Source organism: Brachypodium distachyon, chromosome 1 (genome assembly GCF_000005505.3).
Source record: "Brachypodium distachyon strain Bd21 chromosome 1, Brachypodium_distachyon_v3.0, whole genome shotgun sequence".
Taxonomy (NCBI): Eukaryota; Viridiplantae; Streptophyta; class Magnoliopsida; order Poales; family Poaceae; genus Brachypodium; species Brachypodium distachyon.
In genome coordinates, this window is record NC_016131.3 from 48353331 (window position 1) to 48366537 (window position 13207).

The 13207-nt window shown below is 48.6% G+C and overlaps 3 protein-coding genes across 3 annotated transcripts; 2 read left to right on the plus strand and 1 right to left on the minus strand.

The window, feature by feature from the left end:
• Positions 1 to 212: 212 nt before the first annotated feature.
• Positions 213 to 3106, plus strand: LOC100844036. The gene has a single exon (XM_003561060.3). The coding sequence runs from the start codon at positions 385 to 387 to the stop codon at positions 2866 to 2868; it is 2484 nt and encodes an 827-aa protein (XP_003561108.1). The 5' UTR covers positions 213 to 384; the 3' UTR covers positions 2869 to 3106.
• A 6204-nt stretch (positions 3107 to 9310) lies between these two features.
• On the minus strand, positions 9311 to 10727 carry LOC112270146. The gene is made up of 2 exons (XM_024457915.1): positions 10401 to 10727; positions 9311 to 9891 (listed from the first exon to the last, which is right to left on the minus strand). Exons 1-2 carry the CDS (start codon positions 10725 to 10727, stop codon positions 9670 to 9672), a joined length of 549 nt encoding a protein of 182 aa, XP_024313683.1. The 3' UTR covers positions 9311 to 9669.
• Positions 10728 to 10833: 106 nt separating this feature from the next.
• LOC112270147 (succinate dehydrogenase subunit 8A, mitochondrial) lies at positions 10834 to 13194 on the plus strand. The gene is made up of 2 exons (XM_024457916.1): positions 10834 to 11017; positions 12802 to 13194. The coding sequence occupies exons 1-2, from the start codon at positions 10919 to 10921 to the stop codon at positions 12877 to 12879; spliced, it is 177 nt and encodes a 58-aa protein (XP_024313684.1). The 5' UTR covers positions 10834 to 10918; the 3' UTR covers positions 12880 to 13194.
• The last annotated feature ends 13 nt before the right edge of the window (positions 13195 to 13207 follow it).

The following is a 13207-nucleotide window of genomic DNA, read 5'->3' on the forward strand; positions in this document are numbered from 1 at the left end:
CTGATATTTAGTTAGAGATAAGTTGATTTTTCACCCATTAGATATGGTCTATGTTTTAAGATTCAGGACGAACAAGAAAAAATGAAGAGTGAAATGGTATCCATATGTTAATCTAACGGCTAAAATACATCAACTGAGATTTAAACCTTAATTTTGCTTAAAATTCAGTAGAACTGAGATATAGCCACACCCATTAATTAATTGCAACAATGTCTGGCGTGTGAGCTTAATTTGCATGTCATCGGATCCATCCATCTCCGGGCTCAAACGTACTACTGCTACAAAAGCGTATAGAGCTAGGCATGCATTCATGGCTCTTGCAAATTTAGCTTTTAGCATCATCGATCTATAGCAAGCAAGCTAGGTAGTACTAACAACGACGATATGAGGAGCTTGGTTAATCACCCCCTGTTCCACCCTGACCTGGAAACACGATACGGTTGCAAGGACATCGATGTGCTGGTCCGCAACCTGACGGCATCGTACACGGACACGACCAACGAGGCGTCCATGGTGTCGGCCTCCGTGATCATGTTCGTCCTCGCCGGCCTCTTCTTCAACCTCAACCTCTTCAGCCGCTTCTCCGACGTGAGCGCCATCCTCGACCCCAAGGTCCGCTTCTTCCTCACCTCGGGGCTCTCCCTCTTCCTCCCCGTCATGTCCTACCTCTTCTCCGAGGCCAAGAACGCCGCCACCATCACCGCCGGCTCCGCCTCCACCGCGGTGGCCAAGCCCGACCTCTCGCTCCGGGCCGGCGTCATCCTCGTCTGGATGCTGCTCGTGGAGCTCATCCGGAAGAAGGTTGACGAGGTCCGCATGCGCGGGTACTCCGGCACCGTCCAGCGCGCCGGCCGTGTCGTGTGGCTCGGGAGCCTCGTCTTCTTCAACATCCATGGCGTCGGCCGGAAGGCCGTGTTCGGCATCCTCTGGGTCCTCTGCGCCACCAAGGTGCTGCAAAGGGTTGCCTTCACCGAGGTCGGCAAGCGCTCCTTCGCCTACGGCAAGAACGCCCGCCTCGTCTCCTCCTACATGTCTAAAATGTTGTTGCCCGCCAAAGTCAGCGATGCCGGTGGCCAGCAGCAGCAAGAGGTGTTGCATGGCGACGACATCGAGCAAGTCGTGGTTATTGAACAAGGAGGACCAAGCCCTGCCACCGCCGGTGACGCGTTGCTGACCAGGTCCAAGGTCCTCGTGATGGGAGAAGAAGACTTGGTCCTCGAGCCCACGGCCGACGGCTACAAGCTGAAGGATATCACCGACGGTGACACCGTCGTCACTGTCGGCAAAGTCTGGGGCCATGTCGACGCCCACTTGGGCCAATACCAACGGCTCAGGAGGTTGTGCCTCTCCTTCGCGCTCTTCAAGCTTCTGCGGCGGCGGTTCGAGCACCTGCCGCCGGTGACCAAGGAGGAGACCCGCGAGTGCCGTGACATCATCTTCAACGGCGTGTACAACGACAAGGAGGAGAACGCAGAGGTGGTGTTCGAGATGATGAAGAACGAGGTGAACTTCCTGTGCGAGTACTACCACTCCGTGATCCCCGTGGTCCTCGCGAGCCCCTTCTTCTTCCTCGCCAACTACTTCCTGCTCCCCGTCGTGGTGCTCGGCCTATGCGCAATGACCGTCGTCCTCTGCGGCGACGGCGACGCGATCTCCGCCTTCACGAGCATCAAGGAGGAGAACTTCGCCATCTCCCGAGGCATCATCAGCACCACCGCGTGCCTCGCCCTAAGAGCCTTCAAGTCGCCGCCGGCCTTCTTCACGGCGGTCGACTTCTTCATAACTTTCCTCCTCTTCGTCATCCTGTGCTACGAGGAGGTCTGGGAGTTCATCGTCTTCCTCTTCTCCAACTGGTTCATGGTGTCGCTCATGTGCGACTACGTGGCGAAGCCCGGGTGGCAGGCGAGCCCGACGTTCACGGCCATCGTGCGGCGCATCCTCTGCGTGCGGGGCAAGATGAGCCACCCCGTGCTTTGCTTCAAGCAGTTCTCCTTGCTGGGCCTCCGCTGGCCGGTCTCGTTCAGCATGCCTGCAGGCGTGTTCTCCCTGATGCTCCCAACGGTGCCCGTGCCCAACAAAGGCAAGCACTTCATCATCGAATCCCTGATGGCGCACAGCGGCCACGGCCACGGTCACCACGACGATGGCACCGTCGTCCCTCTCAGCAAAGGCGAGTCGAAGCTCGTGGGCCGCAGCTGGCGAGAGAGGCTCTTGCCGGCGTGCAAGAGCGAGAGCGTCGCCGAGGTCATGCTCACGTGGCACGTGGCCACAACCATCATGGAGGCCAAGTGCCCGCCGGGCGTCGGCAGCAAGAAGACGACCAAGGGGTTCCACACGGTGGCCACAAGGCTGTCCAGGTACTGCGCCTACCTGGTGGCCTTCCACCCAGAGCTCCTCCCGGACAACCAGGAGAAGACGGAGCGGGTCTTCGAGGCGGCCAAGGAGGAGCTCGAGGGCGTGCTCGGCTGCTGCGGCTACTACCTCTCCTGCTGGGGCGCGAGGGTCAACGGTGTCGTGGCGGCGGCGGTGCCCGGGGCTGAGTGGAAGGACGGCGGCAAGGTGGTGCACAACGGCGCGAAGCTGGGGAACATGCTGAGGGAAGAAGCCACGAGGTGCAGCAGGAAGCTTGGGAACATGCTGGGAGGAGAAGCCATGAGGAAGGGCGGCGACGACGACGACGACGACGGACAGCTGGAGACGACGTGGAAGCTGCTTGCTGACGTGTGGACGGAGCTCCTGGTGTACGTGGCGCCGTCGAGCGACGAGGAGCGGGTGATGGGGCACGCGAGCGTGCTGGTGCAGGGCGGCGAGTTCATCACCGTGCTCTGGGCTTTGACCACCCACGTTGGCATTGCCAGGCCGGAATAGTACAGTACACAGTTGCTACCCGACGCTGTTTGCATTGCATGAGTGTAATTTCTTTGGCTATGCATTGTTTGTTTTTTGTGTTATTGCTCCTAGCTAGAGTGAATGTATTTGTATTATTATTATTATTTTCATTGAGGAATTGTCCTTTGTCTAAATATGGACGTATCTATATATTAAAATACGTCTAGATATATGTAATATTTCGGCACTTATATGGAACGAAGGGGGTAGTATTTCACAAGAGCGCATTTTTCCTCCTCTACCAAGGTTTAAAATTTGGAAATGAGAAATATTTCGATACCCAACAAAATTTCAAAAATCTATTTTGGAGCTATATATCTTGAATTTTTTTAATTGGAAGTTCATCGATCAAATCCATCGCACACTCCTCTTGATACTAATAAAAATACCAAAACATGAAGAACAAATACTGTTGAACTAGCTAGTTTAATGTAAACTACTAGCTAGATGATATTAGAGAGCATCTTTACGTGTACTGTACCATTTGGACAGATGCTAAAAATGCCAAAACAAAGTGCTTAAGGACAGCATGCTACTGTTTTTCCATCCAATCCCAAATTTCATGCCATGCCATCCCATCCCATCCCAATTTCCATGTCATCCCATCCAATTTTCATCCCAATTGATCATAGCATTTATACATCAGCTATGCATCTACACATTTGACAAAAAAATACGAGAAAAAAGAATACCATGTGCTATTAGGGCAAATCATCGAACAGGTTGCGGGCATCCAACCTGTGCTGTTCGGCGCGTACCTGGGCTGCCGGCGAAATCCCGGTGAGTCGTCCTTGTCTGCGTACGCCATCTCCGCATCCACGGCAGTCTTCCGGTTGAAGGCGGTGGCCGGCGAGCCGTCTTCCATGGTCGCCGCCTCGGCAAGGGCCTTCCGTACGGCCAGGTGACGAAGTTCTCACTTCAACAATGCCCATGTTGAGGGACTTTGTGTTTAGGGAGAGCGACATGCGTGTGTGTTGACGATCCCGTCGGCTAACAAGGACACATGGACATAGTTTTACCCAGGTTCGGGGCCCTCGATGAGGTAATACCCCTACGTCCAGCCGGTTGTCTGATCTGGTATTGATGGAGAGATTACAAGGTTGCCGTAGAGGCTATGGTGCGTAGATCGGATCTGGCGTGTATGAGGGATGAGATCTGTCTCGGGTGAGAGGGTTGCGAGTTGTCCTCCTTGGCTCCCCCTCCTGGTCCTTTATATATGCAGGAGGCCAGGTCTCGGGTAGAGTCCAAGTCGGTTCCATCATGGAGATATACTATGTTTAAGTTTCCTTATCTTGAGTCGCAAGATTAGGCATCAGGACTCCTGGAGTCGTGTAGGCTCCCGAGTGGACTTCATGCTGGGCCGTAGTGGGTATGCCAAAGATGAGGACCCGAGTGGTCATAACCACGTCAGTAGCCCCCGAGTGTCTAGCCGGGATGTAAACTCGGATAGAGACTCAAAGCCGAAATCTTTGTTTGTCATGCGTTGAGCCGGTCATATTGGACAATATTGAATGGAGGAACCGTCGACTCGAGGCTTCAGCTTTGAATGAGAAGTTATTGACTCGGGAGTTCGTCGAGTCAAGTTACAGCAAGCAGCAGTGCTCAAAGGGATGCCATCAGTATTCGAGTTCCCGGGCTCGAACCTGGCAACTGGCATAGTTCGACTTAGCCTGCTAGGGTCTGATAGAGTCGAACTCCAGTACATAGTATTGCTACCCGACGTGTCCGTCGGGATTTTGTCATGCCATGGGCACGTGTTCAACTAGACTGATGGAGTTGGTAATGTTGAATGTAAGGACTAAGGACCATCGACTCAGGAGTGCATCGAGTCGAGGTACGTACTTCGAATGAGAAGTTATTGACTCGAGAGTTGGTCAAGTCAAGTTACAGTTTGTAACAGCTAGCGATAGGGATGTCACTGACTCGGGAGTGCATTGAGTAAATGCCTTGCTAAGTGTGGTCAGTTTATAGTCATAGGGATAACTGCATAATGCACCTGGAATACTCAACAGATTGGGTCCAGTTAATTGCTCTAGGGAAAAACAGCATTAGCTTACATCAGTATTCGAGTCCCCGAGCTCGAACCTAGCAACTGGCAAAATTCGACTTAGCCTGCTGAGGTCTTACAAAGTCGAACTCCAGTTTTCAAGTGCTCGACTCGCTCGTCAAGAGTATGAGGTTATGCTTATGAGCATGAATTTGAACTAGAATGACGCAGCTGGTGCGACTCCAGGCCCAGTAGGAAGCCTACGTTCTTATCTTCACATAATGAACGTGGGTTAGGGAGCGACCCTTAAGTTGATCTTTTACTAGATGGATGCATTTGACGCATATCCAGGCCTAGTATTAGGTCTTACCTTCACGCAATGAGGGTGGTTCAACTGGAATAACGCAGTTGGTGCCATTCCAGGCCCAATAGATGATCTACGGGTCTTATCTTCATGCAATGAGCATGGATCAGCTTGAGTAACGCAGCTGGGGCGACTCTAGGCTCTGTGGAAAGATCCACGAGACTTATCTTCATGCAATGAGCATGGATCACCTAGAGCGACGCAGCTGGTGCGGCTCCAGGCTCTATGGATGAAATCCATGAGGCTTACTGTCATGCAATGAGCATAAATAACTGAGGTGACGCAGCTGGTGCGACCCAGTTGTGTCGACGATACAAAATCGACTGTTTATGTCAAGGTTGTCGACCTGGTTTTACCTGTCTAGGTAAAGATAACCAAAAGCTGACTGTGCGAAGTCTGTTGAAAATGAAGAGCCGTTTGGTCAGCTGATGTGACTGGGTGCACAGTCTAGCCTGACAGCTATATGCACTGTTGGCGTGCGTCGGTGGAGAAACGATCACACTTCGCGCAGTAAACAAGACACAATGATGGTCTCATTGATCCCCGCGCCCATGAAGAAGGCGGTTATTTCCATCCTTGCCGCTTCGGGTATATTTCCACGGTAGATGAGACCCGGAATTCGACTGTCATCAGTCGACCTTCACATCATGGACGTGGCTTCGGGTATATTTCCGCAGTAGATGCGATCCGGAAATAATCAACTTTTTGTAGTCGAGTATAGTTTTAGCCGTGCTGTAGGATGGTATGCCCGACCAAGGAGAGGACTCGACTTGGGCCAGGCACAAGTTGGCGTAAATAATCATGGTCGACTCTGTTGAGGACCTGAAGGACGTTGAAGCGCAGATAATCGCGGACCCGAAGGGTAGCGGGGTCGACGGACCCGAATGGCAATGCAGCCAAAGTACCAGGTGCGCGACCAGCCAAACTATATCGAACTAGGAAATTAACAATATATTTGGAATAGGAGAGGACGAGGGGGGGAATTGAGGAGGTTGCCCGTTTCTGCCCAAGAGATTAGATGGGCTGGACTTGGATGTTGGACGGCCTGCTCTGTTATCGAGCTTATTGAGTAGCTCGTGAAACTCGATACTCGGTTCGTTAGGCTCGTTAGTGCTATCGAGTTGAAAACAAAACTCAGCTCGGTTCGTTTGCAAACGAGCACGAGCTTAAACAAGCCGAGCTAACGAGTGTTCGAGTGTTCGTTAGGTTTGTCGAGTTTCGAGCTTTATGTCTAGCCCTACTGTGGTAGCTAGCTAGGGGTCAAACGCGACAGGGAGATCGAATGATTGATCAGTCATCACCGACTCTTGTCTTTTTTCTTAGGATGAGAGGGAGATCGATTTGAGCGGCGGCAAAGAGGGAGAACAGCCCAAGCGAGGATTCTGTCCTCTCGTCAAGGCCCAAAAGCCCTATATTATGATCCATCTGAAGTCCATCTATTTTTGCTAGCCTGTCGCTATATTTATGCCACGCAAATGGAAACAAAATAAAATGTACTACTCCCAAAATAAGTGACGTGGAATTGTTAGATTATTATACGAATCCACGTCACTTGTTTTGACACGGAGGGAGTATATCGTAATATAAGCTGAGCTAACTCAAATTTTTGATATCAAGATATCTTTTTTTTCACACTTGATATCAGGATACCTTAGGACATCTCCAGAGGAACTTGCCAAATAAATGTCATCCGTCTCGCTGACAAAAAAAAATCAACCCCAAGTGGCTTAACAAATCAATGTTATATATCTATTTGTCCGCGGACACGCCACGCAAGCAAATGGTCTAAAAAGAGCAAAAACTTTTGACATGTGTGGATGCATGCCAAATGGAACGATGACATGTCCATTTGGCATGTTACCCTTAGATATGTCCTTAGTACCTAAGCAAGTACAGCCTTTATTTTGACTTGTTGTGCCGATGATGAAGAATCATAAAGTGGTAGCTAAATAAAATCAAGATATAAAGATGATTTGGCAAACAATATATCATATACTCCCTCCGTCCAACAAAAGATGTCTCACCTTTGACTAAATTTGAATGCATTTATACACTAAGTCATGTCTAGATACATCCAAATTTTCACAAACTTGAGACATCTTTTGTTGGACGGCACTACTACAAAACAGGATATAAGTGACGGGTCATTAGTAACGGACCTTCCCTGCCTGTCACTGATGAACCTCATCAGTAACTGGCACATCACGCCCGTCACTGATGAACCCTCATCAGTGAAGGGCGCAAAACATTCGTCACTGATGACCCCTCATCAGTGGCGGGCGCACCACGCCTGTCACTGAATCCCTCATCAGTGGCGGGCACACCACGCCCGTCACTGATGAACCATTATTAGTGACGGTCACGGAAAACCCGCCACTAATGGCCAAATATGAAAAATTGCAAAAATCACAAAAACACACATCAGTGGCGGGCTTTACATATATGCCCGCCACAGATGGCCCCCTTTGAATATTGAAAAAATCATAACTAATTCATAAAAAATCAGAAAAATGTGATTCTTTTTGCTAAAGTCTTATTTTTTCTTGCTTAACATAGTGGAATAATAATATCATATGGTCACATTTGAAAAATGACATGTGTAGTACAATTTGTTATTTCCCATAGTTGAAGTTTAGGTTTTAATCCAAATGGCTTATTAGGTATGAATGTTTATGACTTTCAAGCCAAATGATCAAAATGACAACCATTTCTATGCCATAATTCATGATGTGTATTAAGCCAAATGATCAAAATGACAACCATTTCTATGCCATAATTCATGATGTGTATTCATTTTTTGCAGAGAGGTGCATATTTCCATGTCAAACAACATTGTAAAAGAGGTCAACAACTTTTTATTAATTTTTTATTGAATTTTCTAAATGCAAATATTGTTTTTTTGTGAAGCAAGTATATGAATATGGTTCAAGATAGCACCTTTACAATTTGCGCACAAATTATACCATATTTATAAACATATAGACCAATTTAGTCATATTCAATATTTGTACATTATGTGAAACATAAAATTACAACAAAAAAAATCATGTTCCAGGCCATCAGTGGCGGGCTCTCTGTTATGACCGTCAGTGATACTATTTGGGCCAAGCCATTTTGGGCCCAAGTACAGAACACACTCCTTCATTCTATAAAAAGGACCTAATAATCCTAAACATCCATCCTCTCCTTTTCTCTCCCTCTACGCCGCCACCCCCACTGCATCCCTCGTTTCTCCCCCGGTGCTCTCTCCTCCCTCCTCCCGCGAGCCTCCCTCTCTCTATCTCCTCCACCGGCGCCCGCGAGAGCCACCGCGCCGCCCCACCGCCTCCGCGCGCGCTCGCCCCGCCGCCTCTCTGCGCGAGCCCGCGTCGTCGCCCTCTGCGTGAGCTCGCCACGGCTCCTCCTCCCCACCGCTCGCCGCCATCTACAGCGGCGCCATCGGATCCCCCGAGCCGCCTCCGCTGGAGCTGAGGAGGGCGTCGCCGAGCCGTCGGTAAGTTCCCTCTCTCCCTCTTCGTTCTCTCTCTCTCTCTCAGGCTCTCTTTTCTCTCTCTCATGCTCTCTCTCTGCAGCCGGAGGGAGGCGCCGTCACCACCGACGAAGAACCGCGCGCGAGGAGGAAGTTCTGGCTCCGGACCGCCTCGACCGCGCGGATCCGGCGTTCACGGCCTCGACCAAGGAGCCGCCGCTGCCATGGAGGACGATGCGGCTGAATTCGGCAAGGGAGAGCTTCGGATTTTTTTTCGGTTACTTTTTTGCGATTTTTACTGCTGTAATCCGTGATTTGGGGTGCTTAATATGTGATTTGGGATTTTTTATTCGGCCACAATCAAAATATGCCGGCTTGTGGCCGGCTTTTTTTTTAAATCGTGAAATATGTATTAGTGTCGGTCGTGGGGTGTCAACCGCCACTGATGGTGGCATCATTAGTAACGGGTAGAACGACCGTTACTGATGATGCATCATCAGTAATTAGTGATCGGCGGGACACCCGTTAGTGATGCATTTTTTATGACCTTTTCTGTAGTAGTGCGGAGGGAGTACTATATTTTTTTATCATAGGTCAAACATGGCCGAACAATATATTCTCGATCATCTAAGGATGACCATACATATAGTACACACGCAAGCAAGGTCCAAGAAGTTATAGTATACCTCTTGGACTAATAAAAAAATGATTCTTAAGCTTCTTCCTTCCACACCAATAAGCTTAAGATATAGTAGCACACAAAATACAAATCAAAGGGGCTTAATTTATTGGGCCAGGGGGATATATCAGGCCCAGCATATATCCCTTGGGCCGGAACGGTGGCAGATATTTAGGTCGAAGCAGCCCATGAGATCGATCGAACGATCGTAGGGCTCAGCACACGCCAGGGCGGAACCCCACGGTGGCGCCGTCGACGTTGTAGAGCACCTCGAGCGCCTGCTACCGGACGTTCCCGATGATCCCGGTCATTTGGTCGTCAGAATTCGGTGCAAACGCGAGGCAGCCATCGAGCCGGACACCTGACGGGTCGAGCTCCATGGCGGCGCTCGGCCCGTCGAACACCAGCGTGATCTTGGGCAGCTTGACGCTGCCGCCGCCTGGTGCGGCGCCGGAGAAGTCGTAGCATGTGTCGAGGTGCTCCTTGGGCGCGGCGGCGCGGTGCTATAGAGTGTGAATGTATTTGTATTATTATTTTTTGATTAAGGAATTGTCCTTTGTGTAAATATGGACGTATATATATACTAAAATATGTCCAGATATATGTAATATTTCGGCACTTAATATGGAACGGAGGGGGTAGTATTTCACAAGAGCGCATTTTCCTCCTCTACCAAGGTTTAAAATTTGAAAAAGAGAAATATTCCGATACCCAACAAAATTTCAAAAATCTATTTTGGAGCTATATATCTCGAATTTTTTTATTGGAAGTTCATTGATCAAATCCATCGTACACTCCTCTTGATAGTAATAAAAATACCAAAACATGAAGAACAAATACTGTTGAACTAGCTAGTTTAATGTAAACTACTAGCTAGATGATATTAGAGAGCATCTTTACGTGTACTGTACCATTTGGACAGATGCTAAAAATGCCAAAACAAAGTGCTTAAGGACAGCAACAACATCTATACATCTACACATTTGACAAAAAATACAAGAAAAAAGAATACCATGTGCAGTTCGAGCAAATCATCGAACAGGTTGCGGGCATCCAACCGTGTGCTGTTCGGCGCGGAGCTGGGCTGCCGGCGCAAAGCCGGCGAGTCGTCCGTGTCTGCGTACGCCATCTCCGCATCCACGGCAGTCTTCCGGTTGAACGCGGTGGCCGGCGAGTCGTCTTCCATGGTCGCCGCCTCGGCAATGCCTTCCGTACGGCCGGGACAGGGCGGGACAGCAGCCGCGGGGACGGGGAGATGGCGGCGGGCGGCAGCGCGGCGGGGATATGGCAGAAATTTTGTTTTAATATTTAGGAAATTTGTTTTTTTTTTCTTCCCCATCTTTCCGGTGTGCCCGTCTTTCTCACGGGCCTCGGGCGACTCACGGCATGTTTGGGCTAAAGGCCTTTTGTTGGCCCATCTAACAGTCCGCTATAGGTCTGCCTCCTCTCCTCTTCTCCGATCACCAAATTCTCCATCCATCCGCCGGAAGCGAGGTAGAACTGTAGAAGCGACAAGGAAGGCGAAGCGCGATGATCTACCGCAACTGGTCCCTGCTCTCCTCGACGGTGGTCATCTGGGGCAGCGTCGGCACCGCTGCCCTCGCCGGGATCTTCCTCTTCGGCGGCAAGGTACCGCGCCGCGCCCCCCCTATTCTTACCTTCTGCCATCCGCCGTCGCCCATGCCCCGCCCGTGCCGTTGCTTCCCCGCACGTGAAGCATCTCGGTCCGTTTACTCGTTATTGGATTACGTTGTTCGCGTGGATCCGCTCCGCGGTTCACCTCCGTGTTGGGGCTGTTCAAGTGACGACCCCATCGAGAACCCTAGATTCATGGCAAGATTTTGGTCGCACAAGGTGTTGACTTTAGGGCTGGCAATCATCGTAGACCTGAAATTCATGGTTCGAGTGGCCATCAGAGCCTAACAATTGCCGGTTTAGTACAGATGTTGCTAAAGGCTATCTTGTGGGTGGATGGGTGATTAGAGCAACTGGAGTTATCGTGTGGTTAAGCGCCTTTGATTCGACCACCGGGGATCGATTAATCCAATTTGAGTCAGTAACCATAGGTCAGATATATTCATCTTAAGTTCTCGACGGTTTTATTCAACAGTGGAGTGATCTGAATGTGATGGACCACCGCCACCAATCGAGACTTCTGTAGGAGTAAGGATTACTATTTTGGTGGATTGGATGCTACTCTATTAACCTTTTTCATCCCAAGAGGTTTCCCTTATGTTTTCATTTCCAGAAGAAAATGCTTGGTTTGCCCATTCGTAATAACCCCTAAGTTGGTGAATATGTTTTTGAGTTGAGCACTCACATATTTTCATGGATTGTGAAAAACATGATATGCACATATTTCTTTATTGGAACAGAAATTATCATGTGCTGGATGGTACCCAGATAATTTGGTCCATTCCAACCTTGCTGACATGTAACAAGCTTATTTTGGGCTGTACGTAATCAGATTTTTTTTGGGAAACTGGGCAGTGTGCAAAGCAACCAAGAGGTGTGCACCAAGCATGTGCCAGTTTTTGACGTTCTTTCTGAGATGAAACATGTGTTTCTTGGCAATTTATTAGGCAGGAATTAACAGAACTGTGCAGGTTATGGCCACAACTTCTTATGCCTTCTTTGATTTCCTCAAGGCATGTGGTGTCGTTGGTCTTTCATCAGTACATAAGTTACCGGTCTACTGACCTCAATATTAACATGATGTATATAGTTCTCCGGATGCATGGAGTGGCCTATTGGGCAACCAATGAAAAATTCATTAATAGATAGCTTTATCGTAGTTGTTTGAGTCTGGAGTTTCTGTTATATCCCCTTTTGAGCTTAATAGATAGCTTTGCCAGTTTGTAACATTAATTTGTAACATGTGTTTTGGAGCTGCCTATTTTAATTGAAGTATCAATAACTTATTAGGTGCATACTTGCAGATTAGAATAGACATCTTGAACTATATGTTGTCTCTTGTTCTTTCTAATTGGTATAGTTTCGTGTCGTACATATGAATTGATTCTTTTTGCTGCTGTTCATATTGATTGTCTCATATTCCAGCTCTTGATCTTACTTTCTGTTTTCACATCGATAATTCTGTAGTGTGAGGGTTCAATTGAGGCACGAAAAAATTGAGTTGTGATCCATCTGATATCTGTTTAAGTTTTCTTTTAAATAAGATCACATGGCAGATATGTAGATTTGTTATATCGTCCATTTTTTGAGAAGCGGGCAGTTCTTATTGTTCCTTCTATGAAGCTCTATGTAACTTTCTAAATTGCTCGTCAGATTATTTACATTACACCATCTCTTTCAAACCTTTGTTAAATTTGCACGCTACCAGCTATCGAAAACTTGTGAGTCCTTACACCTGATTGTCATTGTAACCTTGAGTTGTTGTTACATTTTGGCAGGAGAAATTTGAGGGCTATCTTAGCCGCGAAGGCCAGAGGCTGAGGCAGCAGGACAGAGCCGCGATGGGCAAGAACTAGTGAAAAAGCTAGGTTAACTTGGTTTCGACGGAGACAACTTGCCATCATGTGAATTAAACTTGGAATCTGCCCCTCCGTGCTAGAGCAAATTTTTTCTCTGCGAAAGCGATTTCTTCAATGGCTTTTGCTTCCCGAGGAACAAAAGAACTACATCTTGTGTAATAATAAATCCTGGTGCTCATGCCTGCTATAACTTTGGTTCCTGTTTCTGTTCATCAAAGACTCTAGTCTTTCTGTCAAATCATCCTGTCTTGACATGGTTACACACAACTTGTTTTGATTCTGTGAATAAAGGTCGATGCATTTGACAACACATTGTGCCCTCTCT